Consider the following 20,643-nt stretch of genomic DNA (forward strand, 5'->3'; position numbering starts at 1 on the left):
AGGTCAGGAGTTCAACCTGGCCAATATGATGAAACCCCGTCTCTACTAAAAATACAAAAATTAGCCAGGCATGGTGGTGGGCACTGTAGTCTGAGCTACTCAGGAGGCTGAGGCAGGGGAATCGCTTGAACCCAGGAGGCGGAGGTTGCAGTGAGCTGAGATCGTGCCTCTGCACTCCAGTCTGGGTGACAAAGTGAGACTCTGTCTCCAAAAAAAAAACACACAGAAAACAGTGTTTATGAATGTAGGATTCTGAAGAGAGGAGAGGAGGTGAATGTGATGCCTGATTTCTCATGTTAACAAAGTTGCAGTGTATGAGCCTACCTACCCTGTATCTTTTCTTGCTGGCCACCTGTAGAGTGCAGTGATCCTGACCCCAGCTTCCTGCCCAGCATGTCTATCTCTTCCCTTGTCTGCCATGGGTAGGCACACAGTGTGAGAATTGCCTGTTCCATAGGTCCTGGTGAGTTTTTTTTTTTTTTTCAAATAGAATAGGGTGTCACTATGTTGACCAGGCCGGTCTTGAACTCCTGGTCTCAAGTTGTTCTTCTGTCTTGGCCTCCTAAAGTGCTGGGATTACAGACATGAGCCACTGCATCCAGTCAAGGTGTTAGTAACTCTTATGTACTTCATGGTTTAATATTTGAAATTCTTTTTATAAGAAGGGGTTCACGTAACACCTTTTAGAATACTCTGCCACCTCACTCATCTGTGGTTCCCTCTGAACCACCATGCCCGGTTTGTGATTGGTTTTGTGTGTCCTTTCTGTGGCACCCTGGGAACTTGTAAATATATTGTTCTTTACAATAAGGATATAAACAAATAGCTTGTAACAGATAGTCATGTTTCTACTTCTTGGACTTGAGTTCTGAACTCCCAGAGAGATTGTTGGTTAACTGCTTTTTTCTTTTTTTGGAGACCCAGCTTTACTGCTGATTTATTCCAAGTCCCCAACAGGGCTTCATTCTACCTTTTCAACATCCTGTTCTGTGGCTCCCTTGGCTGTGTTTGCCCATATGCTGAAGAGCTGGGCATTGTTGTAGGCCATGCGAAGACTGGCAAATACCTTAAAGTTCTTAGGGATGACTCCGGCTTTCTCCTTCCTGGAGGCATTCTGTGTGGGCATTATTGGTCCTGTCAGCTGGGTGGCTGATGAGAGTTTTTCAGGAGACCTGTCTCCCTTCTTGGGGGCTGAGGGCTTCTTGGGGAATAGGATGAGCTTGGAGTCATACTCCCTCAGTTGCTGAACATTGGCCTACAGGGACGTGGTGGACTTATTCTACCATCTTGTGGTTGCTGGTCACCCTTAACTCTTCTAAGCTGAAGCCCCTGCCAGCTTGTACTTGGTGTGATACCTCACTGTGGGGCACCTTACCATGGGCCAGATGGGTCCAGATGCGGGCGCAGGGCAATGCAGTGTGCTTTTGCTTGCATCTGCAGATCTTCTGGGCTGGCTGGTTGAGCCATGTGGCCGTGGGCCACTGTGATTCCTTGTGAAAGTAGTGCTTTAGGATCATGCTATTCCAGCTGGGCACTGTGGCTACCTACAGCCGTCTTCCATAGAAAAGCTCAGCAGAAAGGCAGTGAACTACTTAAGTGAAAACTTGTAACAGGCAAATTCTAATTCTAGAGTCCACACTGCCACTGTAGAAGGAAAGAGCTTGTTGCTTAGTGTTCTCTTGGGCTAAAATATTGAATCCTTTGCAATGTATCCATGCTTTTCCCTTGGTTTTCGAATGGTGCATGCCTCTGCACTCCTCCCGCATTATGTACTCAGGATTGAGGAAGAGCCCTTCATATAACTGAACCTTAACATCTGGGGGAAAGTTGTCAGATCGTTGTTTCCTGTAAGTTGAAGAAGTTATTAGGCCTTCCCATCAGGGTTCTGGTTGGTAACTGGCAGAAATCATTAGATGGATACATAGTCACCCATAGTCATACTGTTTCAAACTGACCTTTGTTAACTTCCCTGAAATGTATGTAAAAGACAGACTCCAGTTACCCTGAGCTTATGTTTCTGATGACATGTTTGTTGCTGCTTCAGCTAGGAACAAAGTGTTTCATAGCACCAGCATAACTTAAGAAAAAATCCAATAAAACTAACTTTTAATAATTCTGAGGTTGGTTTTTGAAACAATAGATAAAAATTACTTTAAGCATCTGGTTATGATTTTGAATCAGTAATACATACTGTTTCCAAACCCCTCCCCCTTTTTTTTTAATGGAAACAGAGGTTTCATCCAGAAAAACCCCAAACAGTGACTTTTTTTTTTTTTTTTTAAACACAGGGTCTCTGTTGCCCAGGCTGGAGTACAGTGGTATAATCTCAGCTCACTGCAGCCTTGACCTTCCACCTTAGCCTCCCAAGTAGCTGGGGTCAAAGGCACCACCACACCAGCTAATTTATTGTATTTTTTGTAGAGATGGAGTTTTAACCATGTTGCCCAGGCTGGCCTCAAACTTATAGGCTCAAGCAGTTCACCCGCTTCAGCCTCCCAAAGCGCTGTGATTATAGGCATGAGCCACTGTGCCCAGCCTACAGTGACTTTTTAAAATATACATTCAAGCTTCTCATCTTAACTCCTTTAGTTGGAGGTATCTCTTCTCTCATCCTCCTCATCTTTGGTGTTCCCTCAGAGTTCACTGCTGACTGGATGTACAACATGTATTTCAAAGTCAAGGGTGGGCATGGTGGCTCATGCCTGTAATTCCAGCCCTTTGGGAGTCCAAGGCAGGCAGATTTCTTTAGTCCAGGAGTTCGAGACCAGCCTGGGCAACATGGCAAAACCCAGTTTGTATTGAAAATACAAAAGTTAGCTGGGCATGGTGACTCATGCCTTTAGTACAGCTACTCGGGAGGCTGAGGTGGGAGGATCACCTGAGCCAAGGAAGTTGAGACTGCAGTGAGCTATAATCATGCCACTGCACTCCAGCCATGTCAAGCCAGTACGTTTATCTTACCTATTCTAGGCTGGTTAAGAGGGATTTATATTAAGAATACAGTAGGCAATCTCACAGACATCTAAGTACAGAACTCAAAATATGACCACACCATGGAAGGACTGTGCTGGGAGGTTGTTTTTCTCTCCTGCATGCCATCACTCTGGACTTCGGCTCCATGTTTGTGCTTCACTCTGCTGTTGGACGTTGGCATGTGCTCCCGGCTTGTCCAGCCTCCGAGGCTTTGACTTAACCCTGGTAGTACCTCTGGTCCCAGTGTTACTGGACCTTTCCATACAGATGCTCCTCTGCTAAAAATCTATCCAACACTCTGTGTCATTTTCAATTAGGAGGATAGAGAATCTGATCTGCCTAGTAGTGGGGATGGAGTTCCCCAGTTGTCCCTGGATTTGTAGTGCTGCCCTTTCCAAAGATTCGAGGAGGGGCAGGATATCCAAAAAGTGGGTGTGGGTGGGGAATCGGTAATACAGTCTATTTCTACAAGAAAATATAAAGTAGAGGTGGTGGCTCACACCGGTAATCCCAGCACTTTGGGAGGCCAAGGCAGGTGGATCATTTGAGCTCAGGAATTCAAGACCAGACTGGGCAACATGGCAAAACCCTGTGTCTTCTGAAAATACAGCTATTCAGAATTTCTTCTGAAATTCCAGCTACTCAGGAGGCTAAGGTGGGAGGATTGCTTGAGCCCAGGAAGTCGAGGCTGCAGTGAGCCGAGATCACAATGCACCCTGGCACTCCAGCCAGGGTGACAGAGTGAGATCCTGTCTCAAAAAAACATAAAGTGGAAGCATCTACATGTCTGGCTGAAGTCACACTTTCCATATATCTTTTTCCTATTTTGCCTTTTTTTCTCTGTAAAAAACTATATCTTAAGCATTTCCTCATGTTATCAAATACTCATAAGCATTATTTTAATGGTTGTATCAGAATCCATTATCTGAACTCTTTGTCATTTATCCATCGCAGTTGCTGGAGTACTGCCCTTTCTGCCATACCCAGTCACCCTTCTGACCTTGCTTTGTGTCCAGTTATCTAATACACATACTGGTCATTTAGGACTTAAAGTTAAGCATCAATAGTTATCATGGTTCCTAACACTTCAGAAAGAATGTATTTTTCTAAAAATAGAGTGGTTTGGTGGTTATGATCATTTTAAAGTAAAAGAGATACTAAATTAATCCTTTGCTTTCTTGTATCTATTTTTCATTTCTGTCATTTTGATGGGTATAGTTTCATTTGGGAGGATATTTATTTCAAAATAGAAATAGCATATGACATAATAATGGGAACTCTGAGGTTCAACTTTCTAGTCATTAGATAGCTTACTAAGATTGTCACAAAAGCTACTGATACTCAGTCATGATTGGATTGGATTGACATGAGTTAGCATGATGTACAACTTACGTACTATACTTTCTGTCAGAGAAAAATAGATGCTGTGTTTGGAAAAGTATTGGGCTCGGAGTCAGGAAGCCTGACTGTTAGTCCCAACCCTGCTTCTTCAGCTGAGCACCCCTAGGCAATAATTCAGCAGCTATTTCTCAACTACCTAATGAGTTTCAGGCTTTGTAGTTGAGCTGGGAATATAGACATAGATATTACATTCATCATTCTCTAAGGCTCCCCTCCTCACCCCAGCTCACAATGAGCTTTGCAGTGCCACTATCTCAGCTCACTGCAACCTCCACCTCCTAGGTTCAAGCGATTCTCCTGCCCCAGTCTCTGGAGTAGCTGGGATTATAGGCACCTGCCACCACACCCAGCTAATTTGTGTATTTTTAGCAGAGATGGGGTTTCGCCATGTTGGCCAGGCTGGTTTCAAACTCCTGACCTCAGGTGATCTGCCCACTTCGGCCTTCCAAAGTGCTGGGATTACAGGTGTGAGCCACCGTGTGCCCAGCCATCTTTCTTTATGCATTGTGTAAATTTGTTTCCTAACAGGCCCCAACTCTCCCTCCAGCCTGCTTCCCAGGGCAGTTGTGAGGATCAAATGAGAAAGAATATGTATGAAAGCAAATTGTAAATGATTTTAAAATGCAACAAAAATATGACCTGTAGAAAATTATTTAAAGATTCTTAGAATTTCAAATAAATAGTACAATTAACCTGAGCTCTCTGGTTTTTATTTTAAATAGATATGAAAGTTTTACCATGAACCACTATATGGTTGAAAATCTTGGCTTGATTATTTTCCAAGAAAATGATAACAGTGGTTTCTGAGATTAATTTTTTCTTTTTTCTTTTTTTTTTTTTTTTTTTTTTTTTTGAATTTATTTTTTCTTTTTTTTTTTTTTTTTTTTTTTTTTTTTTGTGAGATTAATTTAGACTGACTCTTACTTTTGCCAGATTGGAGTGCAATGGCATGATCTTGGCTCACTGCAACCTCTACCTCCCGGTTTCAAATGATTCTCTTGCCTCAGCCTCCTGAGTAGCTGGGACTGACTGCAGGCACATGCCACCACACCCAGCCAATTTTTATATTTTAAAGAGACGAGGTTTCACCATGTTGGCCTAGGTGGTCTCCATCTCTTGACCTTGTGTTCTGCCTGCCTTGGCATCCCAAAGAGCTGGGATTATGGGCGTGAGCCACTGTGCCTAGCCAAAAAAACCTTTTTTTGAGTTGAGTGACAGGATCAGTTAAAGGAATGTTGATTGTATAATGGAGAAATGTTTTCTCTGTTCACTAACAGCTTGCCTTTGTTTGATTCCAGCTGCAGCATATTGTGAGTGATGAGATCTGTGTACAGGTGACTGACCTTTACCTGGCAGAAAATAATAATGGGGCCACTGGAGGCCAGCTGAACACACAGAACTCAAGGAGCCTCCTGGAGTCAACATATCAGCGGAAAGCCGAGCAGCTAATGTCAGATGAGAATTGCTTTAAGGTGAGAGATGCTCATGTAGTCAAAGACCTTGCTTGTGACAATGTAAGTTGTTAGGATTTTCTGAACCAGAAGTTAAAGCCAGGGTACTTTGACCCATGATTCTACTCTTGGAACTTTTTAGAGTTCCTAATGAATTCATCAGAGAAATACAGAGTGGAAATAGCTATCTTCCTAGACAATCTACTTTGTTTCTTTCCTGCCTTAAAAAAGAAAAGTTACACATGATTTTTACAATTCTGTATTCTTCTTTTTCTCTGGATATTTTTCAGAGTATGCTTTGTAAGTATTATTGTTAGAAAAATGTTGGTACATGAAATCCATGATTATGGTCGTTACAGAAAAGAAAACATGGACCCTGCACACGTGGCTGATACTTGCAATCCCAGCATTCCGGGAGGCTGAGGTGGGTGGATCACTTGAGACCAGCTTGGGCAACATGGCAAAACCCTATCTATGCAAAAAATACAAGAATACAAAGATTAGCCAGGCATGGTAGTGTGCACCTGTAGTCTCAGCTACTCAGGAAAATAAGGTAGAAGGATCATTTGAGCCTGGGAGGTTGAGGCTGTAGTGAGCTCTGATCGCATCACTGCACCCCAGCCTGCTCTGTCCCAAAAAAATGAAATGGAAAAAAAAAAGTCACGTTAGAATTCTATCCTAAAATTATCGTTGATGACATTTCTAAACTTCTCTATACTTTAGTATATAAATGGTCTTTAACTTTTTATTTTTTGTTTTTTTAAGACAGGGTCACAGTCTGTTGCCCAGGCTGGAGTGCAGTGGTGAGATCTTGACTCATTGCAACCTCTGCCTCCTGAGTTCAAGTGATTCTCATCCATCAGCCACCCTAGTAGCTGGGATTACAGTCATTTACCACCATGCCCAGCTAAGTTCTATATTTTTAGTAGGGATGTGGTTTTACCATGTTGGCCAGGCTGGTCTCAAACTCTTGGCCTCAAGTGATTTGCCCACCTCAGCCTCCCAAAGTGCTGGGATTACATGTGTGAGCCACTGCATTTGACCTGAAATAGTCTTTAACATATTTTTGCTCAATTAGCAACACTTCTGGATCTTTAATGTCTTTTTTATGGCTATTTGATACTCACTTTATAGAGAATTAATGCTTGTATTGTTGGACATTTAGGTTATTTCCAGTTTTTCACCATTATACTGGATAATTATAAAAGCAAATAGTTGGAAACAACCTAGATTTCCAACTCACTATGGGGATTGGTTCATAACATGCTGTTATGAATACTGAAGAAATATTTTGCAGTTCTTAAAAATAAATTATAACTTGTAAAAATTCAGTCTGCCCCCCCAAAAAAAATCTGTTTTGGAAATAACTGTGCGTTTGTGTATATATTATGTTGTCAGATTATAGCTTTACTAGCAGAGAGGAATTTTTTTTTTTTTTTTGAGATGGAGTTTCACTCTTATTACCCAGGCTGGAGTGTGATGGCATGATCTCAGCTCACCGCAACCTCCGCCTCCCAGGTTCAAGCAATTCTCCTGCCTCGGCCTCCTGAGTAGCTGGGATTACAGGCGTGTGCCACCATGTCGAGCTATTACTGTATTTTTAGTAAAGATGGGGTTTCTCCATGTTGGTCAGGTTGGTCTCGAACTCTCGAACTCAGGTGATCTGCCCGCCTTAGCCTCCCAGAGTGCTGGGATTACAGGCGTGAGCCGCTGCACCCAGCCAGTTGGAATTTTTAAAACTTGAACAGACACTGAGCTAGATCTAGCTTCTGGCTCTGTGTATTTCTTGACTGGTGGTGTGCCTTGAGAAACCAGAACTCTGAACTTCAGTTTTCTCCTGTATCAAATGAAGGAGGTTGAAATAAAAAGTTCTCAAGTTTCAGGCTCTGATCTTCTCCATGTGATTCTGATAGCTACCTTGTCTGCAGAAAGCCCTTAGGATAAGGGCACTGAGAATCTCAGGGTTCTGAAAGGAGAGATCCATGTGCCATCACCATTGAGCGTTGTTTTGTGCAAAACATGGTTTGCTTGCCTCTATTGGTGTGTTGCTTTTAAGTATGGATTTTTTTAATCACACAAATAATATTTGTAGAACTCAGAATTTCAAAACTTCATATAAATTGGTGCCATTTATAACAAAACTTTTTTGTTTTGTTCTTTTTTTGAGACAGGGTCTCACTCTGTTGCCCAGGCTGGAGTGCAGTGGTGACAAAATGGCTCACTGCACCCTCTGCCTCCTGGGCTCTAGCAGTTCCCCCCCTTCAGCCTCCCAAGTAGCTAGGACCACAGGTGTGAGCCACCACACCTGGCTAATTTGTGTATTTTTAGTAGAGATGGGGTTTTGCCATGTTGCCCCCAGGCTGGTCTCAAACTCCTGGAATGAAGTGATCTACCTGTCTTAGCCTCCTCAAAGTGCTGGGGTTTCAGTCATGAGCCATCACACCTGGTTGTTAATACCTTTTTTTTGTTGTTGTTGTTCCTTATTCTAAGGCATATGAAGCCTTTTTTTTTTCTTCTCCTTCTTTTTTAAACATCGTGGCACTTTATTGCCCAGATTGGAGCGCAGTGGCGGGATCTCAGGTCATTGCAACTTCTGCTTCCCAGTTTCATGCAATTCTCCTGCCTCAGTGTCCTGGGTAGCTGGGATTACAGGCGCACACCACCACGCCCAGCTAATTTTCTGTATTTTTAATAGAGACGAGGTTTTGTCACGTTGTTTAGGCTGGTCTTGAATTCCTGAGCTCAGGCAATCCACCCACCTCGGCCTCCCAAAGTACTAGGATTACAGGCATGAGCCACCAAACCCAGCCATTTATTGTAGTATTAATGCAGTTATTGGTTTTTGTTGTGTTTTATTTTTTATTTTTATTTATTTTTTTTTTTTGAGATGGAGTCACGCTCTGTTGCCAGGGTGGAGTACAGTGGCGCAGTCTCAGCTCACTGCACCCTCAGCCTCCTGGGTTCAAGCAGTTCTGCCTCAACCTCCTGAGTAGCTGGGACTACCGACACGCACCGCCACACCTAGCTAATTTTTGTATTCTTAGTAGAAATGGGGTTTCATCATGTTGGTTTCACCAGGCTGGTCTTGAACTCTTGACCTCATGATCTGCCCACCTTGGCCTCCCAAAGTGCTGGGATTATAGGCATGAGCTACGGTACCTAACCCTCAATGTTGACGTTTTTTTTTGAGATGGAGTTTAGCTCTTGTTGCCCAGGCTGGAGTCTAATGGCTCGAGCTCAGGTCACTTCAACCTCTGCCTCCCATGTTCAAGGGATTCTCCTGCCTCAGCCTCCTGAGTAGCTGGAACTATAGGCATGCACCACCAAGCCTAGCTAATTTTTGTATTTTTTTAGTAGAGACGGAATTTCACCATGGTAGCCAGGGTGGTCTCCAACTCTTGACCTCAGGTGATCACCCACCTTGGCCTCCCAAAGTGCTGGGATTACAGGTGTGAGCCACTGTGCCCAGCCCCTTTATTTTTTAAACACTGTAAACTCATTTCCATCTTTGTATTACATCCTAGAAGTGGGATTATCAGTGGACAGAGCATTGACATTGTGGTTCTGGCTACATGTGCCATATTTCTTTCTGACAAGCAAAATATTTGTTTTGTAAAACATTCTTATTGGCATTGATTATTATTTTAGCGAATTCTAGAAGTTTGAAACGTGAAATGCTTATATTTCATTTTACTTGTAGCAAGTGCAGACTTACCTTTATCACTGGCCTCCCAAGATTAAATGTCTTCCTAATTTCTTCAGTTGGAGCAAAGTTTACTAAGTTTATTGCCTCTCTACCTCCTGTTCTTTGAGAAGACGTATTATTGCTGTAGAGATGCTCTTTTGTTTACGCTTAGGTTTCTTATTTGCAGCTTATGTTTATTCAAAGCCAAGGGCAGGTCCAGCTGACTATTGAGCTTCTGGACACAGAAGAGGAGAATTCAGATGACCCTGTGGAAGCAGAGGTATGAGCAAGTACATCACAGAGCCCAGTGCCAAGCAGAGCTGGCGTGTCCTGAGATTCTGTCCAGTGACCCTGTCTGCCAAAAGACCAAGGCACCTTAGGCCTGTTGAAGGGTGCCTTGGATGCGTGGATGCTTAAAGTACAAGTCAGTGCTTCACTGCACCAAGTGATGCATGGATGACCTGGATGCTTAAAGTACGAGTCAATCCAGCCATGTCTTCAGCTGAAGAGAAGGGCTGCCTGGTTAGAGATGTTAACCTCATCTTGCACTTAGTAAAGCTATCTCCTCTAAGGAAGTCTTATGGTTGGCAGCTTTCCTGTTTTTTTCCTAAAGTATAAAAACCAACAAATGAGGTACCATCTTTTTCATGTCATCTTGATTCTTTGGGTCATGTTTACTTTTTATTGGACCAATAAAGCCCAGAGTTCTCAACCTCTGAGTACACAGATGTGATTATCATAGTTGGTTCTGGCAGATAATGTAAATGGCAGAGCCAGGCCATTTGTATGATGATGTGGGGGACATGTGGGATGACTTGTTTGGTGGGAACATTGGCTTATCGTCAGATCTTTTCTTTTTTTTTTTTTTTTAAATGAGATGTCAGAAATCTAGATTGTAATGTAAGGGATACTTTGAGACATTTGCCACTATAATATAAATTTTGTTGTTTAACAAAATCCTCTGTGGGGAAATGAAACTTGGCAGTGAGCCAGCTTCTACCTGTTTACAACTTCTGATAACCTTAGCATCTCAGAGAAACTTAGCAGTATTGCTGGCTAACAGAATTTTTAATCTGTGTTTCAGTACTTAGTAACAATCATGTCATTATAGAAAGGGACTTTTTTTTAATCTTTAAATTTATAAATTTGTACTGAAGTCATAGAATTTACTAGAGTACCTGATGTGTTAGGAGCTGTTTTTGTGATTTCCTTATTTTGTGTTTGCCATCTTAGCGCTGGTCAGACTATGTGGAGCGATATATGAATTCTGATACTACCTCGCCTGAGCTTCGCGAACATCTAGCACAGAAACCAGTATTTCTTCCGAGGTGAGTGAGCCTTGTCACCTCAGTCTGTACTTACATATGGTTGAGAAATAGAAAGTTAAATGACTTTCACTTTATTGTTTTTCATGTTTTATTCATTTGTTTTATCTGCCTAGGATGCTAAGTCAAGGTTTATGTGGCTGTCACAACATAGGCTTACTTGGAGCATGTGTCAGAGCTGGGAGGTGAGAGTTGTAGGGAATCAACAGTAACCTCCTTACCAAAGCTTCACTCTCAGAAAGAAAGCAGGTTGTCAGCATAAGCTATATAGTTTGTACACATAGTTTAGGTACATTAAGATGCTTACATGAGTTAGGAAATGGTAGAACATTGCCCCAAATCCAAGATCCTAGCCACTAGGCAAGGGCCAACTTTTATATACAGGCTTTTCAAAGAGTAGCAGTCTTAGGCCTGCTATATTAACTCTTTTCTGCACAGAAGTTTTAAAATGTTCCCTCTCTATATAGGCAGATTATGATACTGATCCTCCAAGTATATGAAAACAGAGTTTAAGAAATATAAAATAGGTAGAATGGCTTTTATCCTTCTTAAAAGTTTTTTTTTTTTTTTTTTTTTTTTTGAGACGGAGTTTCACTCTTGTTACCCAGGCTGGAGTGCAATGGCGCGATCTCGGCTCACCGCAACCTCCACCTCCTGGGTTCAGGCAATTCTCCTGCCTCAGCCTCCTGAGTAGCTGGGATTACAGGCACGTGCCACCATGCCCAGCTAATTTTTTGTATTTTTAGTAGAGACGGGGTTTCACCATGTTGACCAGGATGGTCTCGATCTCTTGACCTCGTGATCCACCCGCCTCGGCCTCCCAAAGTGCTGGGATTACAGGCTTGAGCCACCGCGCCCGGCAAAAGTTTTTAATTGAAATCTTATGTCTTAGGTTTTCAAGAAAGTATCATATCAGTGTTATTAGACTTAAGTCCTAAAGAGAGCATGGGAAAAGGGTACCAACAAAAAAGGCCCTGCCAGGTTCTCCATTCATTGAATCATTTGAGCAGTTGCTTTGTCAGGTTCCTCTCAACAAAACAGGCTCCATGCTAATGACATACTACAATAAACCTGTCATCCTATATCTCTCACCAGGATATGAGGAAGGAGGCACATTTATGTCATGTGAGAAAAAACAAATTGATAAAATCGTTCTGATGGCAGGGTAGTTGAAATGTACGAAACCTTCCCTCTAGAATTTCAGTTTCTCATGTTTTGTCTGACAGCTAAGGGGCTCATTTTATTGGCCTTGAGACCCTTTACACTCTTAGAGCATGAGTACTCCAAAGAGCTTTTGTTTATATGGATCATATATAATATTTACCAAATATAATACAATATTTACCAAGATAGAAACAAACACTGAAACAATGATATGTTTTAAATCTGTAATTCATTTTAAAAATAACAATATTTGGCCGGGTGCGGTGGCTCAAGCCTGTAATCCCAGCACTTTGGGAGGCCAAGGCGGGTGGATCACGAGGTCAAGAGATCGAGACCATCCTGGTCAACATGGTGAAACCCCGTCTCTACTAAAACTACAAAACATTAGCTGGGCATGGTGGCGCGTGCCTGTAGTCCCAGCTGCTCAGGAGGCTGAGGCAGGAGAACTGCCTGAACCCAGGAGGCGGAGGTTGCGGTGAGCCGAGATCGCGCCATTGCACTCCAGCCTGGGTAACAAGAGCGAAACTCCGTCTCAAAAAAAAAAAAAAAATAACAATATTTGGCCATGAGCAGGGGCTCATGGCTGTAGTCACAGCACTTTGGGTGGCCAAAGCAGCGGATCACGAGGTCAGGAGGTCGAGACCATCCTGGCTAACACAGTGAAACCCCATCTCTACTAAAAACGCAAAAAATTAGCCAGGCCTGGTGGTGCACGCCTATAGTCCCAGCTACTCAGCAGAATGAGGCAGGAGAATCGCTTGAACTGGGAGGCAGAGGTTGCAGTGAGCCGAGATTGCGCCACAGCACTCCAGCCTGGGCGACAGAGGGAAACTGTCTGAAAAACAAAATAAATAAATAAAATAACAATATTAAGCCCATTGTATTTTCTTAAATAATATTTTTTAAGAATAGAATGGCATTGTTTATATTTTATAAACTAGTGTCTGGCTTACTAGAAGAACAGCTGGATTCTCGTGTCTGCTTCTACATTCAGTCTGTTACATCATGTTGTTTGGTTGAAATATGTGAAGAAAATCTGGCCTCACACAAATGTGTAGCTGGAAAAAGGAGAAGTATTTTCAGATCCTTTCAGATAACTGGATATTCTTTCATATGACAACAAAACTACTAGTGATAGCTTCTTAACGGTTAGTTGCAATATCAATTTATACATAAGTGGGCTTTTCATACAGTTGTCAAAATCCATTGATTGATTTTGTACCATGAAAGAATCCTTTTTTTCCTCTATGATTTTGTAACTTTATGCAGTTGGCTGTTTGGAAAATATTAGCTCACTAAGTTGTACAGACCTACTAAATGTTGATATATTTTACAGTGTCTCCAAAAAAAAACACATTGATTAATATCGCTATCTCCAAGTCATCAGACATCTTAAGTACTGGGAAGATGTCAAGCTCAGGGTGGTGGCTGATACCAGTTCACCGAAATTCATAGTGTTGCTTGAAAATTCCAGTCTTATCATTGAAAACATTATTTTCCTTGAAGTTATTGGCTCCCTTGTTCATATTTGAGAAAACACCCCCCAAATACTTGGCTGAGTTGCCTGCATTTAATCAGTTGTTCTTTCAGGTAAAAATGGTGATCCACTTTAACTCAAGCAATTGCTCCAGTGCTTTTCTCTAAGAATACCATTGTACTTTAGCACACAAAGGTGCTTTATGTGTAGTTCCCATTTTATCACACTGGCATGTTAAAAAGATGTAAACCGAGGGGTGGGATTTAATAACAAATCTTACTGCTTCATTAGAAGCATTCCTTCTCTTTTTTTTTTTCAAGCAGAGTCTCACTCTGTCGCCCAGGCTGGAGTGCAGTGGTGCATCTCAGCTCACCGCAACTTCCACCTCCTGAGTTCAAGTCATTCTCCTGCCTCAGCCTTCCAAGTAGCTGGGATTACAGGTGCATGCCACCACACCCAGCTAATTTTTGTATTTTTAGTACAGACGGGGTCTCCCCATGTTGGCCAGGCTGGTCTCGAACTCCTGACCTCAAGTGATTGCCCTCTTTGGCCTCCCAAAGTGCTGGGATTACAGGGGTGAGCCACCGTGGCCAGCCCATCAGAAACATTCTTAAGTGAAACTGGCTTTTTTACTTAACGTCATTCTGTGGTCAGTGTAAAATGCAAAGACTTGAATCGTAATTGCATTAAGTTACAAAATCGTGGAGGTTTTATTCATGGTACAAAATAAACAAATGGAGTTTGACAACTGTATGAAAAGCTCAGTAATGTATAAATTGATATTGGAATTTGGTAACAATTTGTTCCCAAACAATACAGGCACCACCAGCATTTTTATTCACCATTACTTTTATGCTGCCAGTGCAGATGTCAACCCAGCAAGAAAGGAAAATAATGTTTTAGTATTATTATGAAAATAGTTTTAACCTCACAGATCTCCTGAAAGGGTCTTGGGACCCTTTTGGTCCCTGGGGTCCTTGGACAAAGAATTGCTGTCTACAGAAATACATATATATACGAAGATACTCACTGAAGCAAATTTTGGGATTTTTTTGAAACAGAGTCTGGCTCTGTCTCCCAGGCTAGAGTACAGGACGGGATCCTGGCTCACTGCAACCTCTGCCTTCAGGGCTCAAGCGATCCTCCTACCTCAGCCTCTCAAGTAGCTGAGACTATAGGCGTTCGTCACCATACCTGCCTAATTTTTTTTAATTTTTTTTGTAGAGAAGGGGTTTTGCCGTGTTGCCCAAGCTAGTCTCAAACTCCAGAGCACAAGCAATCTGCCTGCCTCCCAAAGTGCTGGGATTATGGGCATGAGCCACAGTGGCCAACCTGAAGCAGTGTTTTTAATAGCAAGTTATGAGAAATTATATAATTGTCAAGCTGATAACCTTTCTTCACTGGATGTTAAAGAGATTTAGCAAGCCTCTCACCCCCCAGGGCATCTAATCATGTGAATTATCTTATTTGTTGGGTATGTAGCGTGGCACTAGTTTATATCATCTGGGGAAATTTTTAAAAATAGGCATTCAAATTATTTTTTGTTATGTGGTTCAGATGAGGAATCTTAATTGAAAGAAGCTGTTAAGGAATGGTGAATTCGGGTACATTCTTCTGCAGCAGTTAAAGAGGATGAGACTAATCTATGTCATAAAATGAAAAATTATTCTTGACAGTAAGTGAAAAGTTGAGGACAAATACATAGTATGATCCCATTTTGTCTTAAAAACAAATCCCAAAGCAGAATTATAGCTGGTAATTACATGTGTAAATTTACAGACAGAGGCCTAGAAGTTTCTAATTAAAACTCTTAACTGGCTGCATCTGCTAAAGTAGGGGATGAGCAAAGATTTCTACTTTTTATTCTGTGTACCTTTGCAGTTGAATTTTTTTTTTTTCAGTGAAACAATTGAACATTTTTGTATGTTTTTAACAAATTGGGATGAGTACTATGCAAACATACAATAAAACTCACTTGGGGGAAGTCATGGGAATCTGCTTCTGGATGGGCTCTCATCCTCCAGGGCTTTTCTGCCATAGGAATCTGCGGCGGATCCGGAAGTGTCAGCGTGGTCGAGAGCAGCAGGAAAAGGAAGGGAAGGAAGGAAACAGTAAGAAGACCATGGAGAATGTGGATAGTCTGGATAAGCTGGAGTGTAGATTCAAGCTGAATTCCTACAAGATGGTATACGTGATCAAGTCAGAGGACTATATGTATCGGAGGACCGCCCTGCTCCGGGCTCATCAGGTGAGAAACAGTAACTGAAATTGCTGTGCACATCTCCCACCCCAGCCAGGACCAGGGGAAGCCCAGAGTCTTCTGATTGTTTCTCTTTGTTTATGGAAACCTGTTCTTAAAGCTGAGATTAACTGAGGAAGTAGGTATATTGGTTTTCTAAGGATGCTGTAACAAAGTACCACAGACTGTATGGCTTAGATGACAAAAGTTCTGGAAACTAGAAGTCCAAAGTCAGGTGCCAGCAGTGTTGGTTCCTTTTGAGGACTGTGAGGGAGAATCTGTTCCAGACCTCTCTTAGCTTCTGGTTCTTTGCTGGCAATCTTTGGCATTTCTGGACTTGTAGATCCCTGCCTTCATCTTCATACGGTGTTTCTACATCTGTGTGTGTGTGTCTGCCTCCAGATAAGGTCACATTCAGAAATACTGGGGGCTAGGACTTGAATATATGATTGTTGTTATTATTTTGAGACAGTCTCACCTGACTCAGCCTCCCAAAGTACTAGGATTACAGGCATGAGTCACTGTCCCCAGCCAACATAGAATTTTTAGGGAGAATACAGTTCAGCCCATAAGAGCAGGTAAATACCTGGTGGCACCTTTTTAGTCAAGTTACTCCTGGTATTTACATCTCAAGTAGTATCTTATCTTTTGATTGTATGAGTCCTACCTGTTTTTACATTCTGTCTCAATTTTGAAACCTTCCTGGTACAGCTATGTACAGGGTGTTATGCCAGGCCCTGAGACTACAGCCATGAAGTAGAGCAGATAAGTTAAAGTGATGATATGCACTACCAGAGAAACAAATCAGGTGAAGTAATCAAGGGGTAACTGGCATACAGGCCTTGCTTTCACTGGAGGTGTCTTCTCAAAGGAGGTGATGCTTGAGGCCTGAATAAATGACAAGGAATTAGCCTGGTGAAGAGTTGAGGACGAGTGTTTTCTAAACAAAGAAAACAGCAAGTACAAGACTGAGAGGGAGGAAAGGACTTGGGATGTCTGAGAAATTACAAACACCATTGTGGCTCATGGTTGCATGAAGTTAGAAGGGTAGGCAGAGGCCACATAGCTTTGTCTAATAGGCCATGGTTTGGATTTTGATTGAGGTGCATTGGGACATTTGACAAAGATAGCTTGGACTGCTGTGAGGAGAGTGGAGGTGGATATGCATCAAGTTGGAAGAGCAGAGACCACTCAAAAGGGTGCCCTGGTCCAAATGAGATGTGGGGACCACCCAGACTACTAGGGTGGCAGTGGAATTGCAAGACTTACATTGTAGATTTTGTTTATTTAGTTATTTTTGAGACAGAGTTTCACTCTTGTCGCCCAGGCTGGAGTGTAGTGATGTGATCTCAGCTCACTGCATCCTCTGCCTCCCTAGTTCAAGTCATTCTCCTGCCACAGCCTCCCAAGTACGTGGCACACGTGCATTACCACACCTGGCTAATTTTCTTTACTGTGTGTTGTGTGTCTACCTATCTCTGATTGAAATGATTTGGGACACTGGGCAGCACCAGTTTTGTCTTTGTATCTCTTCTAATATCCTTGCATGTGGGCACCAATAAATTTTTACTGGGTGCATTGGTGGGAACAGAAGCCCCCCAACAGAAGATCTGCCGTGGACTCTGCTTGCCAAAGCAGGGTAACATAGTGAAGGGAGAGTGGGTTTTAAGCCCTTTGCTTTGCACTGTCTGGCTTAGAAGTGGATCTCCATGTTGATAGAAGTGATCACGGTTCATTGGGTCCCACTCAGGATACATTAGAATCAGCTGGTTGCTGGTTTAAAATGCAGATTGGTAAAACCAAGGAAATGTGGGGGTTTTTTGTTTTTTGTCTTTTTTGAGACAGGGTTTGGCTCTGTCATCCAGGCTGGAGTGCAGTGGTGCGATCTTGGCTGACTGCACCCTCCACTTCCCGGCTCAAGCGATCCTCCTACTTCATCCTCCCTAGTAGCTGGGACTACAGGTGTGTGCCACCATGCCCAGTTAAATTTTGTATTTTTATGGAGATGGGGTTTTGCCATATTGCTCAGGCTGGTCTCGAACTAAAGTGAACTGCCTGCCTTGGCCTCCCAGAGTACTAGGATTACAGGCGTGAATCACTGTGCCTGGTTAGAAATGTGTATTTTTAATGCATTCCCTAGGTTATACTAATGCATGCTAAAATTGAGAACAGTGAGCTTTTTCAGCCCAAAAACTGTGTTCACATTTCTTTGGAGGCTTTATGGATTTTCATGTCCATACATGTTTTATGTTCTTACCTCTTTAACTTTTCTTTAAACAGAGAATTGTTTTTTTCCTTGGAGACAGAGTTTTACTTTTGTCACCCAGGCTAGAGTGTAGCAGTGCGATCTTGACTCACTGCTACCTCCACCCTCCTGGGTTCAATCGATTCTCCTGCCTCAGGCTCCTGAGTAACTGGGATTACAGGTGCCTGCCCCTACACCCAGCTAATTTTTGTGTTTTTGGTAGAGACAAGGTTTCACCATGTTGGCCAGGCTGGTCTCAAACTCCTGACTTCAGGTGATCTGCCCATCTCTGCCTCCCAAAGAGCTGGGATTATAGGCGTGAGCCACCATGCCCAGCCAAGAATCTTTTTTTTTTTTTTCCCCAAAGGAAAAAACAATAGTATCTAAGACTGAAGCCCACACCTTTCCTCTGTCCCTTTAGAAGAAAATTGGGCTTTGTATTTGAAGGGTTCTTTTTTGGTTCTGCTTCATTTAATTAAAAAAAAATTTTTTTTTTTTTCCGGTTTTGCAGTCCCATGAGCGTGTAAGCAAGCGTCTACATCAGAGATTCCAGGCCTGGGTAGATAAATGGACCAAGGAGCATGTGCCCCGTGAAATGGCAGCGGAAACCAGCAAGTGGCTCATGGGTGAGGGGCTGGAGGGCCTGGTGCCCTGTACCACCACCTGTGATACAGAGACCCTGCATTTTGTGAGCATTAACAAGTATCGTGTCAAATACGGCACAGTATTCAAAGCCCCTTAACTGCAGAGCCAGAGCAGATAACTTGGGGGGTGTGTGTGTGTGTGTGTGTGGGCCTGCCTATGCACTCACACACTGAAGAAACAAGGAAGATGCCTTTCAAGCCTCACTGGGCCTCTCTGGGACATGGCCACGTGACCTGTGTGTGGCTGGTGCAGCCTGGCGCCAAGTGGGCTACTTTAGGAACATGAATACCTTACAAAGCTGAAGCTGGAACTTTTCCCAAAGGGTTTTTGGTATAGCCTGCCTTGGAGGGGAAGGAAGTCCATGCAAGCAAAAACATGCTGTTTGCTTGCATACACCAGCAGAGCTAAGACTGGAGTCACCTGTGGCCTAACTTTCAATGAGGGAACCGGATGCTATTCACACTTTGACTGTTTGGAGATGCATTTACAAAACAGACTGGGGAACGATTTAATACTCAGATGGATTGGAACTATGATGGTCACTGCTCCTCTCCCCTCCCCACAAAAGGAAAAAAAAACTGGATTTGATTTTTTTTTTTTTTTTTTTCCTGGTCACCTGAGCACATCTAAGATCACCCATTAGGTTTTATCTGGGACCTGCAGTTTGGCTTTGGGATAGATCATCTTGTGGATTTTATTCCTGACGAATCCCTTGCTGCCTACCCTTTTCTCTCCTCTGGTTCTCAGCCTCAACAAGTTCAAATCAGTCGTCCTTTTTAGCTCCCGTGGAACTGTTTTGTATCTGCCTCTTTACTAGTCTGCCCTAGTGCCATCCACCAGCTTTACTCTCTGAGACACACACACGCACACACACACACACACACACACACAATTTTAACTTGTTTTTTTGTACATAATGTACATACTGTCAATTTTTTATTAAAAGAAATATGCTTTGATGTGCTAGCATAACTGCTCTAGCTTCTTGTGTACTATAGTACTATGTGGCTTCAGATTTAGTACCTATGAACAGATGTACAAGACATTTATTACACTTTTTACCAAAGGGAGTTACCATTGTAGTACTTTTGTGTAAAACTTGTCTTCCCCTTTGCCCCGGACTTTTTTTTTTTTTTTTTTTTTTTTTTTTTTGTAAATAAATAAAGCTTGGTTCTTACTTAAGGAATAAACTCTCAACCCATGTCCCTTGTCCTCACTAGAAAATATTGTGAAGCAGGGATTTTGGCTTCAGTCCTTATCCAGGGTACAAACAGGATTTGCTTTAAATACTTGTTACTTGCACTTGTCCCAAATCAAAATATTCCAAAATCTTAGAATATTTCAGTCTTTTAGTGTATTTTTTTTTCCTTTGTTCAACTATCTGAAAATATTTTATATTGGGTAAGTTGTCAAGCTGTGTAGTTTGTATTTCTATATATTTTTTCTTACATTGGTGATGGATGGGGGCGAGCAACTTAAATACCAAACCAGTATTTGAAAAAGTGTATAAAGCATGTGGTATACCTTATAAATGGGGTTGGGAGGGAGAGAATTTGAAATGGGATACCTATTTTTTTAATGACATAAATTTAAACTAGCAGACATTTAAACATGAATGATTAGGATTTTTCTATGTGGTTAAACTGGACTTTGTGAACAAAGACCAACTAAGCCCCTCCCAGTACTCTGGTCGATTTTTCTTCAGCAACCATTATGCAAGTCTTAGTTGTAACCAGCAATGTTTTGGGTGTTTTATGTTTACTTTTTAGTTAAAAATCTCCAACCTGCCACCAAAAAGAAAAACATTATTTTTTGGCTCCTGGATTTTCAAAACACATGGTAGACCTCTGATTTTAGGCTTTTATTATTGTTTAAAGACAAAGTCTTACTTTATCACTCATACTGGAATGCAGTGGCACAATCATAGCTCACTGCGGGCTTGACCTCCCAGGCTCAAGCAAATCCTCCCACCTCAGCCTCTTGAGTAGCTGCATGCCACCATGCCCGGCCAATTTTTTCACTTTTTGTAGAGACAAGG

At 42.3% G+C, this 20,643-nt stretch overlaps 1 protein-coding gene and 1 pseudogene across 4 annotated transcripts in view; one reads left to right on the top strand and one right to left on the bottom strand.

Annotated features, from left to right (window-relative positions):
- SIN3A (SIN3 transcription regulator family member A) overlaps positions 1-19,788 on the top strand; it is an 88,621-nt gene extending 68,833 nt beyond the window's left edge. For 2 of the 4 annotated variants that reach the window (XM_032271943.1, XM_032271942.1), the window contains exons 17-21: positions 5,673-5,846; positions 9,698-9,790; positions 10,744-10,838; positions 15,517-15,724; positions 18,472-19,788. In XM_032271943.1, coding sequence (XP_032127834.1) covers positions 5,673-5,846; positions 9,698-9,790; positions 10,744-10,838; positions 15,517-15,724; positions 18,472-18,702 — 801 coding nt within the window. In that variant the 3' untranslated portion in view covers positions 18,703-19,788. The remainder of the gene's footprint in view (positions 1-5,672; positions 5,847-9,697; positions 9,791-10,743; positions 10,839-15,516; positions 15,725-18,471) is intronic. The other 2 variants (XM_032271944.1, XM_032271945.1) reach the window with 1 other exon arrangement.
- LOC116545441 lies at positions 921-1,933 on the bottom strand (annotated as a pseudogene).
- Positions 19,789-20,643: the final 855 nt, after the last annotated feature.

Source organism: Sapajus apella, unplaced genomic scaffold, assembly GCF_009761245.1.
Source record: "Sapajus apella isolate SASKATOON/1434 unplaced genomic scaffold, GSC_monkey_1.0 scaffold269, whole genome shotgun sequence".
In the NCBI taxonomy this organism is placed as follows: domain Eukaryota; kingdom Metazoa; phylum Chordata; class Mammalia; order Primates; family Cebidae; genus Sapajus; species Sapajus apella.